This window comes from Alnus glutinosa, chromosome 1, assembly GCF_958979055.1.
Source record: "Alnus glutinosa chromosome 1, dhAlnGlut1.1, whole genome shotgun sequence".
Lineage (NCBI taxonomy): Eukaryota > Viridiplantae > Streptophyta > Magnoliopsida > Fagales > Betulaceae > Alnus > Alnus glutinosa.
Window position 1 is genome coordinate 48,286,946 of NC_084886.1, and position 26,196 is coordinate 48,313,141.

The following is a 26,196-nucleotide window of genomic DNA, read 5'->3' on the forward strand; positions in this document are numbered from 1 at the left end:
TGGTGTTGGTGACGTGCCAAAACATGAGCAGTTGGATCTGCAATCACCGGCCCACCCATGTTGCAAGAAGGAGCGTGTTGTTCACGCGCACCAAGAGCGGGAGGTCCTCCTCCAACTCAAAGACCAACTCCTTTTGGCTGCACTGGAATCTCAGCGCACTTTTCGCGTTGGAGCGAAATGCATATTTCGAACCGCCAAAACCCTCACTCCCAATACTCTACCCCATCACAGAACTAGGGTTTCCACAGCTCTCATCCCCTCAATGGCCGAGTCCGCCTTGCACCTCGTCTCCGAAATCGGGGCCCAACTCGGCCGCCAAACACGCTCCGGCAAGGATTCCATACTCAAGTCGCTCAAAGTAAGCCGTTATTGCTGTGTGTGTGTACAAACAACAATTTATATGCGAAATTGTTCGGTGTGCGTTAGGTTGACCATGTCTGTTTACTTGCTGATATATCGTTTTTTCTTGCTTTTGAGAGCAAAATCGGTGCTGGTTTTGGCTTAGAAGCAAGAAAGTTCTTACTAGGTTGTAATTGAACGCTATTTCATATGATGGACTCGTCTTATGGAAGATTTTGCAAATGAATTTCTGGTTAATTTGGGATTAGGATAAATATGTTGCGGAATATGGTCGTTGGTGTTGATTCTTGTTGGCCAAGCAGAACATGAAGTTTCTTTATAGAGGGGCCGAGTCTGACTGCGCCTCTGTCAGATGTGAGACTCCTTCGATGTGGGGAGAAATCTGTTGTGTATGCTTGAATGTAGTAGTCCTAAGTTGTAAGCATAGCTTACATACAGCAGATCAGTGTGTGTCAAACACGTGATTGAGATGTTGAGGCATGGGTGTTTTGCAATATAAATTGTACAAATGAAAAGGTAGATGAGTAGAGACTTAGAGTGTTATGGTATCCATGTACCCTTGTTTTGTTTTTTGTTGTATTTGGTATTCCCATGTGTATTAAATCAGTGTCTGGTGTGTGCGCCCTGTGCAACAGAGGCTTTGCCTGATCCGAATTTTGTTTCAGTCATCTGTGTGTCTCAAACATGTGAGAAGTTTCAGTTTTAGAAGTGGCCGTCTCAACATAAATTGGAAGGTCCCCAATTGTGGGTTTTTATCTATTTGTTTCTTTTTATTTCTGTTTGGATTTTGTTTCTTTCCAGGATCCTTCTATATACTTACTGTGTGCCCCCACTTTTTAGTTCTTAGGACTTCATAGTTCGGAGGTTTCACATTTATTTTGATGTCAGTTTATATTATGTGCATTTCATTTTTTTATTTTGATAAGTAATAATCCAATCTTATTAAAAGCGTAAGGCGCCCCTAAGTACACCGGAAGTAAGTATACAAAAGGAAATGCATCATGTGCATTTCATTTTTTGATTTAATAATGCTGAACTTTTCTTGGCAGAAAAATAGTGTCATTTGCTTTATTTGTTTGGTATTTTTTCTTTGCAGCAAGTTGCAAATGCTTTATCAGAAATAGAACAGCCTTCATCGCGTGAAGCTGCCAAAAAGTTAGAAGCTACCAAAAAGCTAGAAGTTGCCATAAAGCCCTTGAGGAAAGCGATTTTACAGAGCCTTCTTCAGCATAAAGATAAGGAAGTTAGACTTCTAGTGGCCATCTGCATCAGTGAAATGTTTCGGGTCATGGCACCTGAACCACCTTTCGAAGACAAATATCTTAGGGTAACAAGTTCTTAATTGATAAATGTATAGCTAGCATTTTATTTCTTCTTTAGTCTCACTGTGTGTATTTTGTGCATGTGCCTCTGTGATATTTCACTTCCTGTATACTGATTAAGGCAAGTTAACTCAATTTATTTATTTCAGGACATTTTTAAGCTTATTGTCAGCACCTTTTCTGAGCTAGCTGATTCTGCAAGCCCTTTCTTTTCAAGAAGAGTTAAAATATTAGAGACTGTTGCACAATGTAAATGTTGTGTTATAATGCTGGATATTGACTGCAACGATCTAGTTCTTGAGATGTTCAATGTTTTTTTCTCAGTTGTGAGGTAAAGATTCATTCTCTCTCTCTCTCTCTCCACTTCTTGGATTGAAATATACTTTATTTATAAAAAAAAAAAAAAATGAGCCTCCTTATAATAAATTCTTATTGCAGCTCAAACATAAAGAACCTACCTATTTGCATTATTTGCAATTTTGATGGTTTAGCAAGTAATGTATTCAAAATGATACATCTATTGCATTCATCATAGATAGATTTTATTTTACTTTTAATTTATTTATTTTAGTTAACTGTAAAAAAGAAAGTAGTTAAGCACTAAATAATTATTTTGGCTTTGAGCATATTTTATTGCTTAATTTTGATGATATCAATAATAATGCATTGCATTTTTTTTTTTAAATGTAGGGAAAATCACCAGCAGAGTTTGATTAATCATATTATGTCTATAATGACACATATTCTAAACGAGGAAACTTCTCAGACAGTTTTGGATGTGATTTTGCGAAATCTTGTAAAGGAAGGAAAGGTAAGTGGATTGTGTTACTTATAAAAAAAAAAATTAAGTGGGTTGTGTTTGTTTTGGATTCATGTTGTTGTGCTGTATTTTGTTTTTCATATTAAACTAGGCTTCTTTGATGTTATTAGACTTTAGACAGCTCAATAAGAAGTACTTTCCTTAGCACGGTTTAAGTTGAGAAGTTGTTTTGTGGTAATGCATTATTGGACCGAGACAAAATGTGCTTTGCGCAGTGCACGTTTGCCTGTTACCTATAATACAAGTTATTAGCACCTTTTCCACCAAATTATTTATTTATTTATTTTTTACTTATCAAAAAAGTTATGGTGGAAAAGGAATTGTTTTTTTGGTGTTCTCAATATCTGATCTTTGCTGTTTATAAATGTGTCTGATGCATGGCTTTGTCATCAAATTCACATTAGTGACAAATAATAGCCTTCCATGTTCCTAGTAGGAGAGGGAAATGCCTTTGTAGTACAAACACTTGGTGGTGAATCAAATCATCTACTTAAATCATATAATTTACTAAAATACATAGAAGTGTATTGCTTCTTTGTGGGATAAAGCAAACATTTTGCTCCCTGATGAGTTTTGGTTTCCTAGGTTTTTTAAAAGGGCTGTCTTGCTTGCTCTTAGGATATGTAAGCAGCTTCTTGTTCTCAGAGTTATCTGATTTCACATTGTAGTTTGGAAAACTCTCCCTGCTGGTTTTTGACACATACCTTTGATGGTTGTCTCCTTTTAAAATTTTAATCTAACTGGAGCAATTGGGATTTATGGAAGCCATTAAAGGAAGTTATATTAAAGGAACCTAAGTTGGTTGGATAGGGGGTTGTTCTTAATGTTGAGCTACTTAGCACCTTGAAGTATTCAGGAAGCAGTTTCTTTTAGTTTGATACGCTGAGAGTGGAGGGATATTCTTTGCAAGTACCTGAGTAGCCCAAGAGAAGAATAGGAGTTTTTGGAGATGTGATGCTTGCCATTTTATAGATGATTTATTGACTACTATTCTATTGTTTCTCTTGCATGGGGACATTGATATGGGAATCTTGAAGCCATTTTCTTAGCAAAAAGTGTCAATTAGAGAGAAATATTGAGAGAACTTTGCTTGCCATTATTGGTCTAGAGGTTCCTATATTCTATTTTGTTACTTTTCTGGTTCTGCTTCTCATACTAAGGTGGGATGCTGCAACATACTCTGCATCTTCCCCCATCTTATTGATGAGTTTTGGCTTCATATCCAAAGGGCAAAAGCCATGACCTCCTCTCGTTAAATTTGAGATTTAGCTTTGATTGTTTACTCATACAATCTTAAATGCCTGCTTAATGAGTATGTAGATTTGTCTTTGATATCCAGCAACTACATCTATGAATCCAGGAAGTAGATTTTTCCTAAATGTAAGGGTAAAAAGTCTTTTTCTGCCCTTGGGAGATATCATATATTTAAAATTCTATTTTTTATTTTTATTTTTATTTTTTTATAGCTACTCAATAATACTATATCGTTCTTATAAAAAAAATAGTACTATTTCGTCAGTAGAATTTATATTATTTAACATATTTCTTGTTAGTTTTGTTTGTTTTTTCCATTTAGTTTAAATGGCTAGTTGCTTTATCATGGCATCTATATTTAAATCTCACATTTCCTATAGGATGGCCTCGTAGAGGCCATGCTAAAACGAGGAATACCAGGAAAATGTTGAAATTGGATTTTCACTTATTGTGCAATGCCTTTGTTTTTAATGTATAAATGTATTCTTTTTCATGAGCCACTGTTGGATTTTAAAGTCTTCACTTCCACCTTAATGCTTTTATGTCCCTTGTATGTTTTACAGGGTGAACCTTCTGCTTCTTATAAGCTTGCTGTTTGTATCATCCAAAATTGTGCAGAAAAGCTTGAGCCCTATTTTTGTGGGTTTTTAACAGCTTGTATTCTGGATAGAGATGCTGTAGAGAATGAGCTCAAAGAATTTTACCATGAAATTATTTTTGAACTTTTCCAGTGTGCTCCTCAGATGCTTCTTGCTGTCATTCCAAACTTGACACACGAATTACTGGTATGCCCTCTTTCTCCCTCTATGCTGGGCCACTGTTCTTCTCTGTTTTTCTTCAGATGGTGACTTTATCATATAATCATGCCTTCTACTTTTAGTTCATCCTTTTATACTTATCAATGACTTGGTTTTATTTTCAGACTGATCAGGTTGATGTCCGGATAAAAGCTGTTAATTTAATCGGAAAACTTCTTGCACTTCCCAAACATCATGTTGCCCAAGACTACCATGATCTTTTTGTAGAGTTCTTGAAAAGATTCTCTGATAAATCTGTGGAAGTTAGAGTTAGTGCTCTACAATGTGTTAAGGCTTTCTACATGGCCAATCCCTCAGGGGCAGAATCACATGAAGTTCTCAGTAAGTTATGAGCAATCAACTCGTATGTCTTATGTGGCATGTCTCCTGATTTTGCAGTCTTTTGAATATAGTTTACACATCTCATTTTTTGAATGCTAATTAACTGACCAGCTGCCATCGAAGATCGATTGTTAGATTTTGATGATAGAGTGAGAACACAGGCAGTGATTGTTGCCTGTGATCTTGCCCAATCTAACTTGAAATTTGTTTCCCCCAAATTAATATCTCAAGCTACTGAAAGACTTCGGGATAAGAAGGTACTTCTATTGCCGAAAGCTTTTTTTATTTTTTTCCTGTGCTTGAATACAATTACTGACGCTCACATAATGCTTTTTCTTTATTCAGGTATCTGTGAGAAAGAAGGCCTTACATAAGTTGGTGGAAGTGTATCGAAATTACTGTAACAAATGTTCTGAAGGCCATATGACAATAAGTGACCACTTCGAACAGATTCCATGTAAGATTTTGATGCTGTGCTATGATAAAGATTGCAAGGAGTTCAGGTATGTTTGTTTAGACCTTATGCCTTGTTGAACCAAATGCTGTAATTATATGTCAAGTGTAAAAATTATTAATATTCTTCAGGTCCCAAAACATGGAGCTTGTTCTTGCGGAGGATTTATTTCCAGCACTTCTTTCAGTTGAGGAGAGGACAAGACATTGGATCCACTTGTTTTCTCTTTTCACCCCTCTTCATGTGAAGGCATTTAGCTCTATCTTATCCCAGAAGAGAAGGTATCAGTACTAACATGCTGCTATGGTTCTTGGTGAAGAATGAAACTATTTACAAGGTTTGTTTGTTTTCAGGTTGCAAAAAGAGTTGCAAATTTATTTGGCCCTACGAAGAGAAGAGAAGGTACAGTTCATGGGTGTCCAAGTTGCTAACTATAGCTCATAATTAGTCAATGGAAAAATGATTTGCATGGTTCATCACCGTCTTACTTCTTAAACATTGCTCTAATAAGCAACTGAAGGCATACATGCTTCAAGTTTGTTTACTACACAATTTTTATATGATGCTTTGACTTTAGATTTAGTGATTTTGTAGAACTAGACAATTTGGCTATACCTAATTCTGCAGTTTCTATTCCCCAATAATCATAGATTAGTCAAGTTTGTTATCATTATCTGTACAGCCACATTACCACACCAAATTACAGTGTATTTTGATGTATATCATTGTCCTTGTGATTAATATTGCATACAAGCCTTGGCTTTAGAAATGCAAAACGTTTCATTCTATGGTTCTGATTTTTAGAGCTTATTGTCTAGTTCTTTTCTTCCCCCCCCCCCCCCCCCCCCCCCCCCCCCCCCAATATTTTGAATTTTTTAGTTTCTAACAAATTGGAGTTGATTGCATAAGAATCAGTGGGGTGTCAGCCAGTTTGAGCCACAGCTTTGTGCTTCTTGTTTATAATATAGCTTTGAATTATTACTTATCAAAAAATATAGCTTTGAATTATTGAAGCAGTTGGAATACATGTGCAGGAGAATGGTTCAGAAGAGACACAGAATAGAATTAAAGCTTCGATTATGAAAATGGCTGCATTTTTTCCAGATCCTTCCAAAGCAGAAGACTCCTTTCATAAATTGAACCAAATGAAAGATAATAACACTTTCAAGACTCTGGCATCATTATTGGACGAGCTGCAAATTAGAGATGCTCAGACCACCAGAGTGAGTTTACTTTATGCCTTTCTTATTTTTAATTGAAGATGCCATCTATCACCTTTTCTTGCATTCTTGGATGTTTCTTTTGTCTTCTGAGTGCATTAAGGTTGTCATATTGGATGTGTTTCAAATGCTTGTATTGGATCAGCTAAGTTACTGGTATTTTAGCTGGTTAGTATTATTTTGGGTTTCTTTCATCTATAGCATTTTTTTTGTCAATGTTTTAAAAACCAGAATGTTGAGAGAACCGGAAAAGTGAGAGGTTTAAGTTTTAGGGGTCTGCTTGTCGATTGGACTAGAGTTGGATTGTGACATCATAATTAGTATTTAATAAAATTATAAATAATTAGAAATTCGCTTACTTATAAAAAAAAATTTATAAATGATTAGAAATTAGAAATAAACAGAATTCGTATGTCTCATGTCATTATCTTTGGCAGGGGAACTTTTATGACGATGACAATAGCACTAATTGTCTTCGCTTGGATGTTCATGGAGTTGTTTTCCTTCACGTCTTGCATTGCATCCTATGCTGCCTATTACCCGTGCTCCCTTAACTTGGAGCCATGATAACTGATACTGCCTTTTGAGGTCTATAAAGAAACCAATGTCTTTGTTTGTTTATGCTTTTTTAATACAACCATATTTTCAGTTTGTTTGTTTGCTTATCATCTTATTCTTTGCAGTTGTGGTTGGGAGTTGTTTTATGTTGGTGAAGAATATTTTAATTTTGGGTTGACTACTCAGGATCTGGCTTAACTCAATGGTTGACCTCTTTATTGGTTAATTTTTCTTATGCTTCTTGCCAAGAAAAAAAGGAAAGAAGATTTTTCATCTGTATGTTTTATAAATATGGTGTATGAAGTTGCTCAAATCTCTTCTTTTTGGAAGTGTTAATAAGTAATCCTTCATCAATTTTCTTATTTGTTCAAATACTCTGTACTTACTGTATATATTTTTTTTTCAGGATAAATTTTTGAAAACAATAGGTGGTAGACATCCACAGTATGAGTTTTTGTGTTCACTTTCCTCAAAATGCTCGTATAACATATTTGGTTCGGATCACATCCAATGTATTCTAGATTATCTTTCCAGTAACAGATCTGGAAACAAGCTCTTGGAGGCTTCTTCTGCCAACCTTCTTCTGGTAAGAAAACATTGTTTTTAAGTCGATATGAACCAACTCCTTTTTTTCTGGCTGCACAAAATGGATAATTTTCAACTACTAAGAGATAAACAAATGGATAGAGCAAAGGGCTGACTGCTCAATGATTGATTGCTGGCTGCACTAGGGATAACAGGCGTCAAATGTATGATTTATAAGTGTCCCACAGCTTCGGGTGTGAGGCCGGTCCCTTAAAGCTTGATTTGCGGAACTATCCTTGTGCTTCACATTATATTTATTGTTGTGGGCACAGCTTTTGTAAACGTATGATTTATAAGTGTCCTACACCTTCGAGTGTGAGCTTGGTCAATTGAGGCTTTGACCTGGGGATATATATATATATATATATATATATATTTTGATAAGTAAAGTTTATTTCAAAAAAGCGCAGAGGGGTTGAACCCTAAGTATACAAGAAGTATACATGATACCTCTGATCCAAAGAGAAAGAAGAACACAAATCTAAAAAGTCAGAAAAAGAACAATCAGACATAGAATGTAACGTCACTCTCCACGTAAACAAGGTTTATACTTGTGCTTCAGAATATATAGCTGTGGGCACAGCTTTTGTTGCCTATTGCTGGCATTGACTCAATCAACTTAAACTGATATCTTGTGTGGCTGATGAAACAACCTTTAAGAAGGTGTGGTATTCCTCAATACATTTTGAATACTAGTTGGCAAAAATTTATTTGTAATAAAATTTCCCCTTATTCATTTTTTAGTGCGTCAAATATCAAAGAGGAGAATGATGAAGGTATTTTATCAAAAAAAAAAAAAAAACCTTATTCATTTTTCAAGGACTTGGAGAGTTCCATGAATAATATTTTAGCTTGTTTTTTCATACTCTGTATCTTTGGATGGTGGTTTTTTTGTCCTTACTGTCGCTTAGTTATGTCGATTTCCTTGTTCGTTTTTCTCTTTCTAGTTAGGTGATTCCTTTTGTATACTTCCGGTGTACTTAAGGGCGCCTTACACTTTCAATAAGACTTGTTTTACTTATTAAAAAAAGAAAATGAAGAAAAAAGGACCCATAAAAAAAAAAAAAAGAGAAGAAAGAAAAAAAAATGGTGGAGAAAACAGAAATGTGTGGATGGAGAAATAGTTGCATGATTGAATCTTTTTTCATATTTTGTTAGGATAAGTTTGCAATCTTAATTAATGCAAGGTTACATGCATAGTTATAAACTTTACAATTGTTTATTGTATATACCATTTACTTAAATCACTGCGATCTCACCTGACTTTAGGCCATCATTAGCATTTACCCCTCACTCCTGAGAGGTTCAGAGGTGCAACTTCAAATGTTGATGGAGAAGAATAGCCAAATCAATGACAAGCTGATTGAAGTGTTAGCAAAAGCAGGTCCTCATCTATCTCTCAAACTCAGGTAATTTTGTTTTCTTTATGCTTGTGGTGATACTCTGTATACAATGAAATTTATGATTAAGAGGAGACTTATAGTGGGTAATTCTTTTTTTCTCTGCTTAAATGTGATCATCTAAATTCAGACATACCTTAAAATAGATTACTCTTAATTGGATCAGATCCTTCCCCGTCACTGGAACATTTTGGTGACTCCTTTTGAAAACGTTAGAAGAGGTTCACTGTGTGCCGTGTCTGGCAAAAGGGAGGGTTTTTCTTCTTAACATATTTTTGAAGCTAAGCCTTTTCACAATATCAATTCAGTGCATATAAGCCATTCGTTCTGGTTATGAAGAGAGAAACAGAGTAACTTTCTAAAATGCACCTTCCCCTTCCTAGCTTCAATATACATACTATGGGTGTTAGGCTTACTACTCTTGTACTTTGTTTATGCTTTTGAAGTAATCATTATTCCTTTGACAGCAGTGATGTGGTAAAGTTCTAGAAGACTTTTTTCTCTTCACCTCTTCTATGGATATTGTGCATGCTGGGCATACAGTTCTTTTACTTAAGATGCATTTCCAACCTCAAATTGAATATTTGTTTCATTGCTAAATTTGGACTCTGGTTAAACCTTGAATCTACCCAGATTGATGGTGATATATTGTTGGGAATATTTATAGCATGTTTCTTTGAGTCACTGCAATTGTTTTCTTATGGTGATTGGGGGACTTCATCTTAAATGTTTTACTCTTCTTTGTTATTTTTTTTTTTTTCACTTTTAAAATCTAAGGAGTTTTTTTGGTTTATTATTGTTGCTGTTTCAGTTTGGTTTTTAATTGGCGTAGCCACAATGTTTTTACCTTTCGTAGTGATATATACCCCATCTTGGAGAGAGTATGTCTTGAGGGAAGTCGCATGCAGGCCAAATTTGCCGTTGCTGCAATTGCAGCATTAGCTGGTGTTTCTGAGCAATTCTTCTTTTCAGAATTATGCAAGGTATACTTATTTCAATATTTTGGAGCTACAAGTGATGTATCTTTATATATCTTTGTTGTTGTTGTTGTTGGTTTTTTTTTTTTTTTTCAGTTTGATGAGTAAAAATTCATTTTATTAAGAAGGAGAATGCTCCAGTACACAGGAAGTAACTAGAGCAATTCCTAACAAATTACAATCTGAAATTTTAAAAGATCAATGCTACTTCAACCCCTTCAGAAGTTCTACTATCTCTGAATTATCCATGTAAACACAATGGAATAGACTTCCGAATTTACTACTCTTAGAATGAACATATTTCTTACCAAAAAGCTAAAAAATCCACAACCGTCTGCGGCATCACCCACAAAAAGAGAAAAAGCTAGTGACCAAAGTTCTCTTGCCACCAACAGTCAAGTAAAAGGTGATCTACTGTTTTCCCACTATCCTTATGCATACAACACCAATTCATGATTATACCCCTTTTTCGAGGATTGTCCACTGTCAAGATCTTCCCTACTGCAGAAATATCATCATATGAAAATGAGTTTGGTTTCTCTACTCTTGACTAATTAGTCTCGAAAGCTGAACTTTGTGCTTCCATTGATCAAATATATCAATGAACATGAAACGTTTTGTTTGATCTTTATTAGGGTTCAAAGGTGAATCTCATATGTTTCCTCCATCTTTTCATCTTTTAAGTGTGTCATGCATGGTTTTTTGCACATGAAGATATTTATCTTATTTTGAATAATCTATCCTAAGGTTGCTTTTCTGAATTTGAAGTTCATACTCCTTAGTCAAAATAGTAGCCATAAACAATGTTGTGTCTGTATGTTATTATTAATTTCATAGCCATCCGTAATTTTGATTTTTCCTGATAATAGTAACAGCTTCTCAGTAGTGACAATCAAACTTTGTTCTGTATATCTGTCCAGGAACTTGTGGATTCTCTGCATAGTAGGCGAAACATCCCAACAGTTTTGCAGTCTTTAGGCTGCATTGCACAATACTCTGTTTCAACATTTGAGGCTCAAGACGGAGAGATCACATCATATATTAATGAGAAAATTTTTCAAGTAATTTATTGAGCTGTAATGTGGTTTACTTGTTTAGTACTCCTGTGTCATCTACTTCATGTGATCATTAGAAACTGTTTTCTAAGTAGTGTGAACTTTTTTGTGTGTAGGTGGACGCATCGGATGATCTAAATTCATTTAATGATACTTATGGCTGTAGTAATTCTTGCAAATTGAAGGTAGATTTTGGAGAAGGGAAGTTTTATTTTGAATATTTTGGCTTAGTTTCAGTTGTTAATGTGACCATTTCTTTCAATTTGGAGTTGGTTCTTACAATGAAGGTTTGGACCTTTTACTGTCTAAGTGTCCATGAAACAGGAGATGAAGTGTCTAATGGTGAAATTAGTGAAAATTTGGATTGTGCTGCATAACAATATAAACCTATCTGGCTTAGAAGAGTCGTGAGATGACAAGATTGGAGGATTTATTCATAAGTGTCATAGTGTTAAAGTTTGCTGTGTTTGAGAAGCATTAGTTGCTGGATAAAATTTATATCCTGTTGGATATTAAGAGGGCATTTTTGTTAGTTTTTTGTCACCATATGCAGGTATTTGGATTAAGCCTTTGGTCTAAGGTTGTTGCTTCCAGACATTTCATTGTTTGTGGGAAGCTTGATTGACAGGTAGCTAATTTGCTTTTGATAAGTAATCGACAAGTATCATTAAAATTATTGGTAGGACACTAGAAAAAATAAAAATAAATAAAAATTAGATTTCAATCTAATTCTCAAGCTTTTGAAAACGTTTCATTCTCAGAAAATTTAAGATCTCAGGTCGCTCATATGAGATGGTAGTTGCATTAGAGATGGGTTTAACCCAACACGGGTTCTCAAACTTCTGATAACTGTATGCAAATTGTACTTTCCTTGTAAATTACTCATGTTTAATTTTTCGTGTCATTTGCAGATTTATGGGCTGAAAACACTTATCAAGAGTTTTTTGCCACATCGAGCAACTCGTATCAGACAGAAAATTAATGAAGTATTGGACATTTTGTCAAAAATGCTGCAGAAGGGTGGTGCTTTTGATGGTGTCATCTCATGGTATGAGATATAAAATTAATGATGATTTTGGATGCCACAACTTTGATTTGCAATTTCCCTCCTTTCATATATCATCGACTTAATAGCTATATAACTATTTTTTGATCTTCATTAGCTTGATTCATGCCATAACTTCTCTATTGAAAAACCAATCAGGATCTCTTGGACCAAAACTAAATTGATAAGGAAAAAATGAAAGCTGTTACATCTAATCTTTGTTTTAAATTTTTCTATGTGCATCCTAAGCTTGCATTAAAGTTCATAGGACTTGCAGCTTTCATTAAATGTGTATTTGTTACTTATCAAAAAAAAAATTAAATGTGTATTTGTTAGATTCAAAATTTGCTTTTGGCTCTTATATTGTTGTAAGAATGAATGGTTATTTTATTAGCGTACTTGAAAGTCATGCTGTAATGCATGTTTGTTGCTTTCACTCCATATTTTGGATGTAACAGGGTGGGTTAACGACATTATTTAAAGAAAAGGAAAACAGAAACAATACAATATTATAATATGTGATCCCACTATTATATTTGGACAATTTTAAATTCTGAATATTGCTACACGTATCTATGTGGTGGAATCTTTGTGAAATGCAGCATTTCATAATCTTAGTAAATTTTCCTAGTTTTTAGATTAGATTCCTTGATTGGATTGTGCAATCAGTTAAGAGGTGTTCTAGTTAATAGAAGAAATTCATGCATCTTAATGTTGGGTGTGTTCTATTTTTTTATTTTTTATGTTTATCTTTCTTCAGAATTTTTTTTTCCCTCTTATTTATTTTCTTCATCATATGTTTCCGCTTTTGTCCTTTATTTTTCTTTTTTTGATAGGTAAATATAATTCAATCACCCATTCTGGATTGAATTTGTGACCTTATCCTTTATCCTTGTTTTATGGGAGGAAGAGATGCCTTTTCATCTTAAGACCATTGGTATAATATTTATTCTGCATTTATAAAATGACAAGTCCTTTTTTCTTTGTGTATTCCTTTTTCCCTCAAAATTGATAAGAGTACTTTCCATGTTGGTGCAAAGGCTTGAATACCTTTCATCATAATAATGCTAATTTTTTGGTCCTTTTCTAATTTCTGTTAAAATTTTCTTAACCGCAAGTATTAGAGATATTGAAGGGGTTGGATGATAAGTATCATCATAAAGTTTGTCTTTCTAAGAAGTGTTTATGCATCCCTTGTAGGAGTGGTTTTACTTATATCTGCTTTTCCAAATCATTTAAATTTTCTTTCCTGTAAGTGTCAGCGCTTGCTTGCTGTTAGTCTTTTCGGGAATCGCGTCTACTTGTATTTCAAGTCCTTTTTTGATGAATAATAATTTATTAGAAAGAAAAGCCCACCTACACGAAAAATATACAAGAGAAACAACCACCCTATTGGGGTCGAAAATCTAGAAAGCCAACAAGATCTACAAGATTAGAGGAAGAGAAATTAGGAACAAAAGTTACGGCCTAATCTAAGAGGGCACTCAAGTAGGATGATTTTAGTAAGTTATTTTCGATATAAAAAAAAAGTTTTTGAAGTAGTATAACTTTTATTGCTGAAGGGTTGCTGTCATTTGTCCATGACTTGTAAAAGTCATAAAATTCACCTTTTCCAAATGCATTATGCTGATTCTGGTAACTCCACCTAGGGCTTAACAACTTTCTTTTCTACTGATTTCTTTTCTTTTCTTTCATGTTGTGGCAATCCTAGAATTGATACTTTGGCATATAATGTAGTGGGAAACACTCTGTTCTGGGAGTGTTATGCCTCTTTTTCTCTTTCCTGGGTCCTGTTGCATAGTTGCTCATATAGCTACTTGTTCATTCTTTAATTTATTTTTGGAATTTCAACCATTATCGTTTTGACTTGGAAATTTCAATTTTTGGCCTCCATTTTTTGACCTTAATCTGTATCTCTCCAGTCATGCAAGATGATGATGGTAATTGATCTCTTGTTCCTTGCGTCTCCTTTTCTGTAAACAGGGGCAGATCCAAGATTATTTTGATCTGTTTCCAGCCACTGTGATTGTGCATGTTATTTTAGTATATCAGTAGTAAAGACTATCAATACACAGCACAATCTAAAGAGGCTGCACTTTTCCATATTTATGTTGTGCTTTTCAATATCACTACTTCCTTTGCTGGGTTAGAATCTTCTGTAAACTTGCTTGTCCTCTTTATATAAGTGGGCTTTTTATATGCTTATTTGCTTGTGGTTTATTGTGTAATACAGTGAAAGTGATAAGGCTCACATCAGATTAGCTGCTGCGAAGTCTGTTCTTCAGCTTTCCAAAAGATGGGATTTGCATATTTCAACAGAGATTTTTCGCTTTACAATTTTAACGGCGAAGGTATGCGAGCCTCAGGCAGATACCGAAAACAGTATTTTTCCAACCATAGTTTTCAAAGGCACAGAACCAGAAATTGATTTTGCAGACAACATAGATACTTATCCATGTCCTTCGAGACTTTAGGTCATGGATATGTACACTGAAAATGCTCTTATTTGAATGGCATTATCAGTAATTTTGGCATTGTCCGTATTATTACTATAATATGATCCTCCCTCTGGTTGGAGACTCACCCTTCACTTCATGTGAGGTGAAGAAGAAGGTTCACCTCCATATCTTGTTGTTACATGTTTTCAACTTTGTATGAGTTGAGAAAGAAATCGGCAGTAAGTAAATTTTATGCTGGATATCCTTTGTGGCAAAGTACAATAGTACTTGGTTCTTTGTGGGCCCTGATATCAGTGTCCAAAATTAGGAGAGTTTCTAGAAGGGGGGGGGGGGGGGGGGGTTAACTTTTGTTGTCCGTAATCATGTATTGTGTTTTATTATAAGTATCCATTATTATTATTATTACCATCATCAGTCTTTTTTTTTTAAGTAATTGAATTATTATTAAAAATAGTGTAAGGTGCTCCCTGGTACACAAGAAGTATACAAAAGAAAACACGTAAAAAGAACAAGGAAATCATGATAAATAATCACTAAGGGAGAAACAAAAGCAGCTGTCTAAAGATACAGATTATTGAAGAATAAAGACTTAATTTTCTCTTAAGTCCTCTCACGGTCCTCAAAACTTTTGTCGTTCTTATCCCTTCATAGACACCACACCATCATCAGTCCTTTTAATTGTAGAAATACATTCTTAAAACATCAATTTTCTGGCAATGGAATAAGGCATTCAAAGGTCCTTTCAAAAATAATTATTTTATGAATGAGTCCAAAATATATAATTAGTTTCCATCACCCATAAGGTGAAGCTACTAGTCCTAAAAATTTCATCTTCCTTGAAAAATTAAAATTTTGCACCTTTTAGCTTCAGTTATTTTTATCTAATTCAATTATTATTCTTTAAATTTATCCTTGTTATACTCTTTTTGGTGAGATTTGTTTTATTCTTTCAAATTCCAGGACTCCTCTTTTTTTGTTCGGAGACTATTTCTCGATAAGACACACAAGCTACTGAAGGAGCATGCTATACCTAGTAGATATGCATGTGCATTCGCATTGGCCACATCAGATCGCCTCAAAGATTTGCAGGATAACGTATGTTATTTTCTTGCATCCATATAGTTATTATATTTCCGATTTAAGAAATGCTATATGCACTCCTAAGTCCGCACTCGCAGTGAAAATCACCTTTGGATTGAAAATCCATTGGTGATCCATCCAAATCTAATGGTAGTTTTCATTGCCACGCCAAAGAGTGTGCACTTGGGAGTGCTTGTTGCATTTCTCTTATGATTTTCTTTATAAATAATATATGCTGACTCTGTTCATTTTAGTCATTTAAATATATGGCAGAATTTATCAAGGAATATAGTAGAGAAGCGCGAATCCGTCAAGCTTCTGCTGCGCAAGGAGGATCAATCACTGATTATCCGGCATATATAGTGGTATTCTTGATATATCTTCTTGCACATGATACAGGCTTCCCTCATGAAAACTGTCAGGATGAAGAACTATATGTCCAGTTTTGCAGGTAAGTTATTCCTTCCTGAGTATACACCCCCCAAAGAAGAAGAAGTTGTTCCTGCATCTAATATTTCTTTTAGTACAGTTTACCATGTACCAACTTGGAATGTAGTTATTAATTATGGTGATGTTGCTTCTTATAATTTCTCTTTGCAGTCCACTTTTTCATTTACTGGAGGCATTAGTCAGCATTACAATTGTTGATGGGGACAGGGATCTTGTTAATGATGCTCACTTACTTCTGCTCAGCATTTTTCGTGCTATTAAGAAAGCTGAGGATGTTGTTGATGCTCAAAATACTCCAGTAAGAATTGTGTATCACAGATTCTCTCTTGTGTACACCATATACTTTGTTGACTCCCTTTCATGTTTTTCTAACAAATTGTTTATAATTCTCTCGTGTACACCATACTTTTTTTTTTCTTTTTTCTTTTTTTCTTTTTCTTTTTTATCTTTGCTTTATGTTTTAACTAATATCAACAAATAGTGTTCTTTGAAATGCAGAAGCTGCACATTTTAGCAGACATTGGGTTCTCCTTTGTAACATCATTAAATCATAATGGTGTCTCTTCATCACATGCCCCTGCACTGATCTTGCTGCCATCATCATTATATCGAGTAAGTTCTGTTGGGAAGAGTGAGAAGGCCACTTATTAAGATTTTTTTAAGGTCTTAACTGCATGTAAATCATTATATCATGTTCTAATATATTTATTGCATGCAGGCAAATTCAGGATGTCTTACTCGGTCCTCTTTTGATGACTGTCTTCTTGAGAAGATTATTCACATGTTTAAATCTTGTAGCTCTCTGGTAAGTATCTAAAGGGTGGCTTTTACTGATTTATTATATGCTTCATTTGATTATTAATCTAATGACTTTTTAAATTTTTTGCTTGGAACTTTTTCTGATCATGTTTCAGCCCATTAGCTCTCTTCCTAAACGTGGTCGAAAGTGCCAAGAGGATGACACACAGTCAAAGATCATTAAGAACAACACATTGAACTTGGCACATGGCAAGCAACTTGATTTGTCCACAACTGGAACAGAAACCCAAAAAAATGTGAGCCAGTATATTAGTGTGGGACATAGGAGAAAACGGGCTGTCTCTTCAACTGCTTCTGATTCAGTTGGATTGCGTGAATGTTCTACTATCAATCACCAACATGGTGCATCTAAAAAGTCTGAAAAAAATCTAGAGAAAGAACTACTCTCATCTTCTTGTGATTCTGTAACTCTGAGACCTTCCCTTGCTGAATCACATCCTTCGATTCAAATTCTAGAAAGAAATGCCCCTTCTTTTAAAGAAAATCTCAGGGACAGTAGCAGCATTATTGCTGAACCTTCCAATTATCTCAGAGCGAAGCTCAAAGACCCTTGCAATGTAAGTATGAACTGAATCTAAGAATGCAGCTTGATTTTTTTTTTTACTTATCTGCATTTTAGCATATAAGTAACCATATTCTTGATAAGTATCCTAAGTAATCGTATTTGATGAATTGTGTGGGAACTGATAATAACTGTGAGGCTTTAATCGGGCGGCGGATCGAATTGTTATCTCCAATTGATAGACAGTGACGATTTTGGTTATGGGAGAGAAATTCTGGAGTATCATTTTGTAGTTCTATATAACCGATATTCGTCTTTTACTTTTCAGTTTCTATCAATGCTTGATGGATGGTTATAATTCTCAAAAACAATACTGAGAAGGTCAATAGATGCTTATGCAACTGGACATTGTTTTCCATTTTTTTTTTTTTGAATAAGTAAATTTAGTCTTATAGATGCTTATGCAACTGGACATTGTTTTCCATTTTTAAACCGAACTTCTTTTGGTAGTTGAAAAAAAGAACTGCACAATTTGAATTGATGGATAGCTTCCTCTCTGGAGTACATTTGGATTTGTCTTGGCTTGTTGCTTTTCATTTTGCCGAATTGTTACTGTCATTTTGCTCTCCTTGATTTTGCCCCCTCATACAATCTCTTTTGCAGAAAAGAAGAAGAAAAGATTTTACCTGACAAATATATTGAGAAATATGGTTGATACTTCCGACAATATCTTAAAAGTTATTTTGTTGGTGGGATAAATTGTGAAGCATAACTGAATATGGTCAAGGATATTTACTAGGAGTATGAATTTGTTGATGGAACAAGTGGAAAAATTACTGATAAGACTGCACGTTTTATCTACAAATGGGACTAGTAAACGGGAGGTCTAGTTTGGAAGGCTTTCCCAGTCCTAAACCTGGCCCCCCTTACCATTTCTAACAAATATCTTCCAAGTACAAGAAGCTAAAGAGGCAGATTGGTCTGACTGTAGAGATTAAAAAAGAAAAGGATGCACTTGGAATCTTGTTCGAGAGATGGATAAGATATCCCAACACAGTGGTATCTTGATTCCTCCTGTATTTATCAAAATAAATAAATAAAGTCTGAATCAAAAGTATTTAAAACCAGATTACACACACATTCGTACTGTATGAAAGTAAATTTTAGAAAGAAAAAAAAAAAAAAAACTTTCTTTGTATTTTGAGAACCACTTTCAACTACTTTTTCTCCCAATATTTAAAGGTTGTTTTCTGTTTGAGAGATAAATATAAGTGATCTAGTCTGCTGTCATTGTTGTTGAACTGGCTATGGTACTTAACCTACATGCATTAGCTCCTCCTCCCTCCCCCCCCTTTTCTTCCTTTTCTCTATCATGAGTGCATTAGCGGATGACTCATTTATTTGTATGTCAGATGAATTATTTTTACTATGTTCTCTCTCTTTTCCTACTTGACCTAAGTTATTGTGACCTAATGCTTCTATTAACTGTTAGATCACATATGATAGTGGGGAGGTTGAAGTATTATGCTTGGAAACTGAGAGCTGCGAGACGACAAGCAATGGTCCGCTGGTGGAAAGGGTAAGAACAAAGTACCATGAGTCCTTGATGGGCTTGTAACAATGTGCTTAGGCATGGCACATAAGAAATATAGAGTAGTTCCAGGATTTGAAAGGTCAAGCGGATTTAGATGAACATTTCTCTTTCCAACTTCATGAAATTCAGTCTGAGATATAATTTGGTGGGTTGTATTTTAGGGCTGGGTAATGATTTTGGTTTTAATATGCTTGGCTTTGTAAAAAGATTAAAAGCTAATAAGAAACAAATTGTACCTAAAATAATTGAATTTTGTTGGATCTTCTTAACTCAAATTACTTGCACACCTTTGCAGTTTCAAACATATTGAGCAAACCATAATTATTATTATTTTTAATGATTATTTAGGGACATACTCTGCTGAAATTCAATCTCCTTAAAGCTAAAGATGACAATACCCCTTTCTATATAATGGCAGATCATTGATTTGGTGCAATTATCTAGAAACCAAGTCCTTTTAATATTCTTTTGGAAGATGGTGCCCATTTGTATTTTTTGGTGTGTTTGGAAGGAGAGAAACCTTAGGTGTTTCGAAGACATGGAGAATTCCTTGGAGGATATTGTGGCCTCATTCTTTCGTATGCTGTATCTTTGGACGGTGGCCTTTTTGTCACTTTTGTTGATTAGCTTTTCTGATTTTCTTGTTTGTTTTTCTTTGCCTTATTAAGCGTTTCCTTGTGTATACTTCCAGTGTACTTAGGGGCGCCTTATGCTTTCAATAAAACTTTATTTACTTATAAAAAAAAAAATTCTTTTATGTCCATGGATTATACAAAACATGATATTTGCATTTACACAGTTTTCCATAGTCTACGCTGAAATTCAATCTGCTAAAATCTAGAGATGGCAATATTCCATTGTATATAATGAAAAAAAATTTACCTTCATTGATTTGATATGCTAATCCAGAACCCAAATCTTAGGTTAATATTCTTTTATGTCCATGGATTATGCATGATATTTGCATTCATGCAGCTTTGACAATGCTACTTTTTTCGTTCATATTATTATCTCTAATGTTGCAATTTATCCTCAATATTGTTTCTGCTTGTTAATTATGTATGCCTCACGTATTTCTGATATTGACTTTTCCCTGCAAGGAGGTTGTCTTGTCAGACGAGTCAAACACCTTTCAGTTGCCAAGCAGGTGAGTCTCAAATAAAGTTTATGTGTTGGGCATGGTAATGAAGTTTATATTTCTCTAATTTTTGATGTATCCTTTAAGTGCGATTTTTGGCTTGAGACATATGCATCCTTTAAGTGGGGAATTTTTTCATGCAACTTTGACCCTCTTAAGAATTCTAGTATGATTCTTAACTGAGTTTTTCTTCATTTTCTTTCTTGATTATTGGCTACCAGTGAGTATAAACTTTGTTTGAATCTACCTAATGATAAAAGAAAGAAAAAAAAAAAGAAAAAAGGTCTCAATGAGCTCATTAAGTGTTTTCTTCCACATGCATCCAAGATTTAATCAGGACTTCCTATGCATGTGTGATTCAATCTAGTGATATTGCAGATTCCTAGGCATGTGGGATAATGTTTATTGTTGCACATTTAATGTTGTTTTCAAGCACATGGGTGTTCATCCTTTTGTAAAGTATCGAGAAGAAAGCTGTTGACACTTGACCATATGGATCTGTGAAGCTTATATGTCATTCAATCTACTTGGTTTAGAATGAGCTGACTCATGGTATGTTGCAGTGATAGTGGGGAGCATTTTTTTCACGGCAGTCTAAAGAAAGCTGTTGACGCAATTGGAGATGCTGCCACCCAACAGCAAAAAGTCTCTCCATTTGAGGAATGTCGAAAGTTTTCTGACAGAACTACTCGTCTTCCTGGTAATGTCCCACAAATTTATCTAATAGAGATTGCACTTTTTTTTTTTTTGTTAACTCTTCTGCATTACCATCACTCGTGTGATAGTCAGTGATGCATTTCTAATTTTCATAGGATTTGAATGAATCCCATATAGTTTACTTATCAATTCAACTTGTGTCGAGGGCAGATTTTGTTGACATTTGAAACAGTAGTACTTTCCTTTTTTTTTTTCCTGCTTTATGTTTCTTCAGCTCTATTTTATAATACGCTTTCATCTTTCTAATAAATCGCCTCACTTTTTTTCATATGGTATGCTACATTTCCAATCTATCAGAAATATGCCATAACTTTTGTCTGTTAAGATGCTCTGTCAAATCCCTGAAGCATGCACAGACTAACACAAGGAAAGAATTTAGCTTATGTATATTGTTCTGTAGAGAAATTATCAGATGGACAGATTTTGTGCCTTTTTTTTTTTTTTTTTTTTTTTGGGAGCATCAGAAGTTGCGCTCAAAATCCTTCACACAGAACTTACAAAAAAAAAAAAAAAGGTCTTTCACACAGCTGATACGATTATTTTGTGGATAAAATTCTGTAAACTGGGTGCAGCAAAGGCAAAGAAGGGGCGGAAAACTTCTGTAGATACATCAGCATCAGAAGTTATCAATCTGAATGAAAATGCTGTAAGCCTTACTACTCTTTTCCTCTTTATGTTAATATTTATTTTGGTCTTATATTATAAATCAATGCCCAAATCAGGTTTTGAAAGCTGATTCTTCCCATAATTTGACCTTTTAATGAGAACTATTCCTCGAAGGGAGATGTTTATACTTATCAAAAAACTATTCCCAAATCAATTTATTTTATTGTATTTATATAGACTAATAAAAAAAACTATTCCTAGAAGGGAGATGTTTTTCCTTTTCTTTTTTTCTTTTTCTTTTTCTTCTTTTTTTGGGTGAAACCATGCTGACACCCCCTGTGGGTAGGCCCTAATATATGGGTGGCCGCATGGTTTTCATTTTATAGTCCTGTCTTAAGAAAGGAAGTAAATATATGGGGCATAAATGAAGATGCAAGACGAGTATTAATTCCTCATATAGTTTAAAGAGCAGCTCGATGAGAAAGAGAGTTTCATTCCAAGCACAATACTTTCAATAGTTCCAAGCAAACTAGGGTTTGTTGGGGGGGTACTTTCAGCTTCAGCTTCTGTAGGGCTGATGATAATAATTTGTAATTTAACATGCTATCTTGTTAGGTTGTTTTGGGCATCGCTTGCTAGAGATATGCATCCACTTTAACTGCAAAATATAACGGAACAAGGGCTAAAAAAAATCACAGGAGGTCTTTGCTTTAGGTCTTAATCTTTTTTTGATGAGTAAGTTATCAAAAAAAGGTTAAGACCTAAAGCAATGGCGTTAATCTTTTAATAGAAACTTATTACTATTACTATTGTTGTTGTTGTTACTTCCATTTTGAAAGAACAAGAAAAATTTCCAAGAATTGTATTTGGTTTTTTTTTTTTTTGTTAAAAAAGAAAAATGGTGTCTTACAACATGCATTATTATCTTTTTTTTTTTACATCTATGGATTTCAATTTGTGAATAGATACTAAGGTGCGGAAAGTAATTCTTGAAGTTAGAAAAGGATGCTTGATCCAGAAAGGGACAAAATCACTGGACTGATGATATTATTTTTTTTTTTTTGATAAGTAATTTAAAATTCAATAAAAAGCGCAGAGGGGCGCAACCCTAATACACGAGAAGTATACAAGAGAGCCCCTAAACGGGAGGAACAACTAATAAATTAAGAAAGTCTACAAAAGTAGAAACACCTAGGTGGCAAAGATGGGGTGCTATCCATAGATATAGCGTGTTAAGAAGACGCTTCCTTAATACTACCATTACAGTCTCGACATCTTCAAAAAGTCTCGCATTCCGCTCCCTCCAAATGCTCCACAAAACACAGTGAGGAACTATACGCCAAACATTTTTTGCTAGGCCATGCCCTTGAGAAGCAACCCAAGTAGTCAACAAACCCAGCACCGATTGTGGCATGACCCATTCAATTCCAAATAAAGAAAACATAAAACTCTAAAGCTCACGGGCGGTGTCGCAATGATGTAACAGATGATCAATAGACTCCCCCTTCTTTTTACACATACAACACCACTCAATAACCACAATATTCCTCTTTCGCAGATTGTCATGAGTCAAAATTTTTACCTAAAGCTGCAGACCATACAAAGAACGCCACCCTTGTCGGAGCCTTAGCACACCATATATTCTTCCACGGGAATGATGGACCTTCTTTCCTACTAAGTGCTTCATAATATGACCTTACTTGAAAATAGCTCCTTGTAGAGAGGTTCCAAACTAACTTGTCACCCTCTCCTTGTCGAATCGGAGTGGAGTACAACCGCTCGAAGAAAGAGAGCACCATCTCCATCTCCCAGTCCTGGAGTTGCCGCGTAAAGAGAACATTCCAATGAATATTGCCATTATGAACAGCCATATTATCTACCACCATAGCCGCTTTGTTCCTCACCAGACTATATAGAACTGGAAAACAAAGCTTCAAAGATTTCTCCCCACACCACCGATCATGCCAGAAACTGATATATGACCCATCCCCTACCACAAACCGAACATAATTGCAAAACTTCTCCCACCCTTTCCTGATATATTTCCAAACCCCTACTCCATAGGAACCCGACACCTCAATAGAGCACCACCCACCCTTTCGGCTCCCAAATTTGGCGTCAATCACCAAACGCCATAAAGCCTCTCTCTCCCTACCATATCTCCACAACCATTTACCCGAAAGAGCTTGGTTAAACTGGGTGAGGTTGTGAACTCCCAACCCACCTGAATGCAACGGAGTACAAATCCTGTTCCATTTCACTAAATGAAATTTAGCCTCATCCCCTATGCCACTCCATAGGAAATCCCTCTGGATTTTTTCAAACCGATTTGCCACCCTCAAAGGAATAGGGAACATCGACAAGAGATACGTGGGAAGATTGGACAGCGTGCTCTTAATAAGAGTCAGCCGTCCGCCCTTTGACAAATACATACGCTTCCAACTAGCTAGCTTCCTTTCCATTTTCTCAACCACCCCTTTCCAAGTAAGAACGGACTTGTAAGAGGCACCCAAAGGCATACCCAAATACGTCATAGGCAAAGATCCAACCCGACAACCCATAAGTTGGGCCAACCCTTCAACATCCTCCACCTCACCAATAGGCACAATTTCTGATTTTCCTAAATTGATCCTTAATCCCGAAACTGCCTCAAAACAAAGAAAAATGCACCTTAGATGTCGAATTTGTTCTTCTTGCGCTCCACAAAAAATCAACGTATCATCAGCAAACAATAAATGATTCACTACTATTGCCTCTGACTCTCTATGTCCCACAGTAAAGCTTGTCATCGAACCCTGCTCCACCGCAGCAGCCAGCATCCGGCTCAAAGCCTCCATAACCACCACAAATAATAAAGGCGACAGAGAATCACCTTGTCGCAACCCGCGAGAGCTAGTAAAGAAACCCGCCGGAGTTCCATTGACAAGGATGGAGAATCTCACCGTAGAGATACAAAAACGAATCCAAGCTCTCCATTTCTCCCCAAAGCCACAACGTTGTAATAAGTAAAGTAAGAAGTCCCAATTCACATGATCATAGGCATTTTCCAAATTCAACTTACACAACAACCCAGAATCCCCTGAACGGATTTGACTATCCACACATTCATTAGCAATAAGCACTGATGATATTATAGGAATAATGATCAATATATCCTGTAGTGGTTGCATAGAAGTATCTTAAATTTACCTCTTTATGGTACTTACAGGAATAATGATCAATTATGTTTTTCTCTCTCTTTTAATGATAGAAGTATGATATTTCCCTCTGCACTACACGTGGCTCCCTTGCAATTTAGATTTCAGAAGTTTCAGATCTTTTTGTTTTGCGTTTTTTGGGTTATCTTACTGCAGATGAAAATACTGCATGGTTGTGTTTGATATTTGCTTTGCTTATTTCAGGTTGCCAAAAGAACTAGGAGGCAAAAAATCTGACCTTTCATACTTCTTTCGGGGCCAATAATTTCTTCCAGTTGTCAAAAATTATGAATTCTGTCACTCTAGGTTATGAGAAGTTGAGTAGTCACTCCTGAGGACTCTCAGCAGCCTTCAAGTCAGATTAGCCAAAGAATGCCCGTGTGTAGATGCTGTGTTTATGTTCTTAGTTACCGACTTCAAAACAGAAATGCTGTATATAAATAGGATGAGTTCTATGATAAACTTCATACTAGATGAAGAAAATGTGAGTTTGAATTCCACTGGTTTGTTCATTTGATCCATCCATTTTCCTTTAATTTTAATATATATATATATTTTTCTAATACCTTCTCGTTCCTTTTTTTTTTTTTTTTTTTAATCAAATAAAGAAAAAAGTCACAAGGTAGGACCCTTCGCACTCCTTATTCGAAAGGAAGAAAGATTGGATGATCCTAAAACTGAAATAGGGGTGGGTTCCTTATCAACATTCTCAAAATGAAAATATACTGCAGCAAATACAAGCAAATAACAGGAAATTGGCCAAAAAAAAATGGCCTGCTCTTTGGATCTTGGTTGAAAACCAAGAACTGGGCACCACAAAGTGGTGTTTTGAAGAAGCTGGCCAAGAAGCTGACCAGCTTGGAGAGGCACTGCATTTCCAACAGGAAAGGTGAGACAACACCTAAAACCCGGCACAAAAAGTCTCCAAAATAAAGCACAACTAGTATACTACTATGTATGTTCCTAACTTTGGGGGACTCCAAACTTCTTGGGTTCTAAATTTCAACCAAACATAATGTTTGTGATGGTAATTCTATAAGGCTATTGGGTCCACTAAGATGTTGTGTCATGTATACTACCTGACACTGATGATGGAAAATCATGCATGGCACATCTCTGACTTTTTTTGTTATCATTCCTCACATGCTTGTATCTCTATCATGAACGTGATAATTGTTTGAAAAAGTGTATTGTAAAATATGCATTGCCCCCATGGGAAAGGAAATATGTTCATTAAGGAAGAGTCTAGTAGATTTCTTAGCAAACGGTGCAACAGGTTGGATTGCGTCTTGAAACTATAAATTGAAAAACTTCAACATTACTCATACCCCAAATGATGACTTATGCCCATTTCTTTTGGCATAAAATGTTTTTTAAAAAATGTTTTTTTTTCTTATTTTTTATTTTTATTTTTGATTGTTTGGCGTGACATAAAATATTAGTCA

The 26,196-nt window shown here is 35.2% G+C and overlaps 1 protein-coding gene across 7 annotated transcripts; it reads left to right on the forward strand.

Annotated features, from left to right (window-relative positions):
- The first annotated feature begins 110 nt into the window (after window positions 1-110).
- On the forward strand, window positions 111-25,620 carry LOC133854625 (sister chromatid cohesion protein PDS5 homolog B). 7 transcript variants are annotated; one of them, XR_009896824.1, is made up of 30 exons: window positions 113-358; window positions 1,457-1,687; window positions 1,832-2,013; window positions 2,373-2,493; window positions 4,320-4,541; window positions 4,679-4,895; window positions 5,007-5,152; window positions 5,241-5,398; window positions 5,481-5,630; window positions 5,703-5,751; window positions 6,384-6,572; window positions 7,534-7,713; window positions 8,982-9,121; window positions 9,969-10,095; window positions 11,010-11,150; window positions 11,261-11,329; window positions 12,056-12,192; window positions 14,423-14,540; window positions 15,609-15,743; window positions 15,983-16,179; window positions 16,329-16,476; window positions 16,677-16,790; window positions 16,897-16,983; window positions 17,093-17,554; window positions 18,992-19,078; window positions 20,194-20,240; window positions 20,795-20,931; window positions 21,521-21,594; window positions 24,956-25,235; window positions 25,360-25,620. XR_009896824.1 is itself a non-coding variant. In XM_062290865.1 (29 exons), the coding sequence occupies exons 1-29, from the start codon at window positions 263-265 to the stop codon at window positions 24,986-24,988; spliced, it is 4,194 nt and encodes a 1,397-aa protein (XP_062146849.1). In that variant the 5' UTR covers window positions 113-262; the 3' UTR covers window positions 24,989-25,314. The 7 variants fall into 7 exon arrangements, 4 of the variants coding, with proteins under 4 accessions (XP_062146864.1, XP_062146849.1, XP_062146859.1 ...); XM_062290865.1 differs by lacking the exon at window positions 25,360-25,620 and having other exon boundaries at window positions 24,956-25,314; XM_062290875.1 differs by lacking the exon at window positions 25,360-25,620 and having other exon boundaries at window positions 20,197-20,240; window positions 24,956-25,314.
- Window positions 25,621-26,196: the final 576 nt, after the last annotated feature.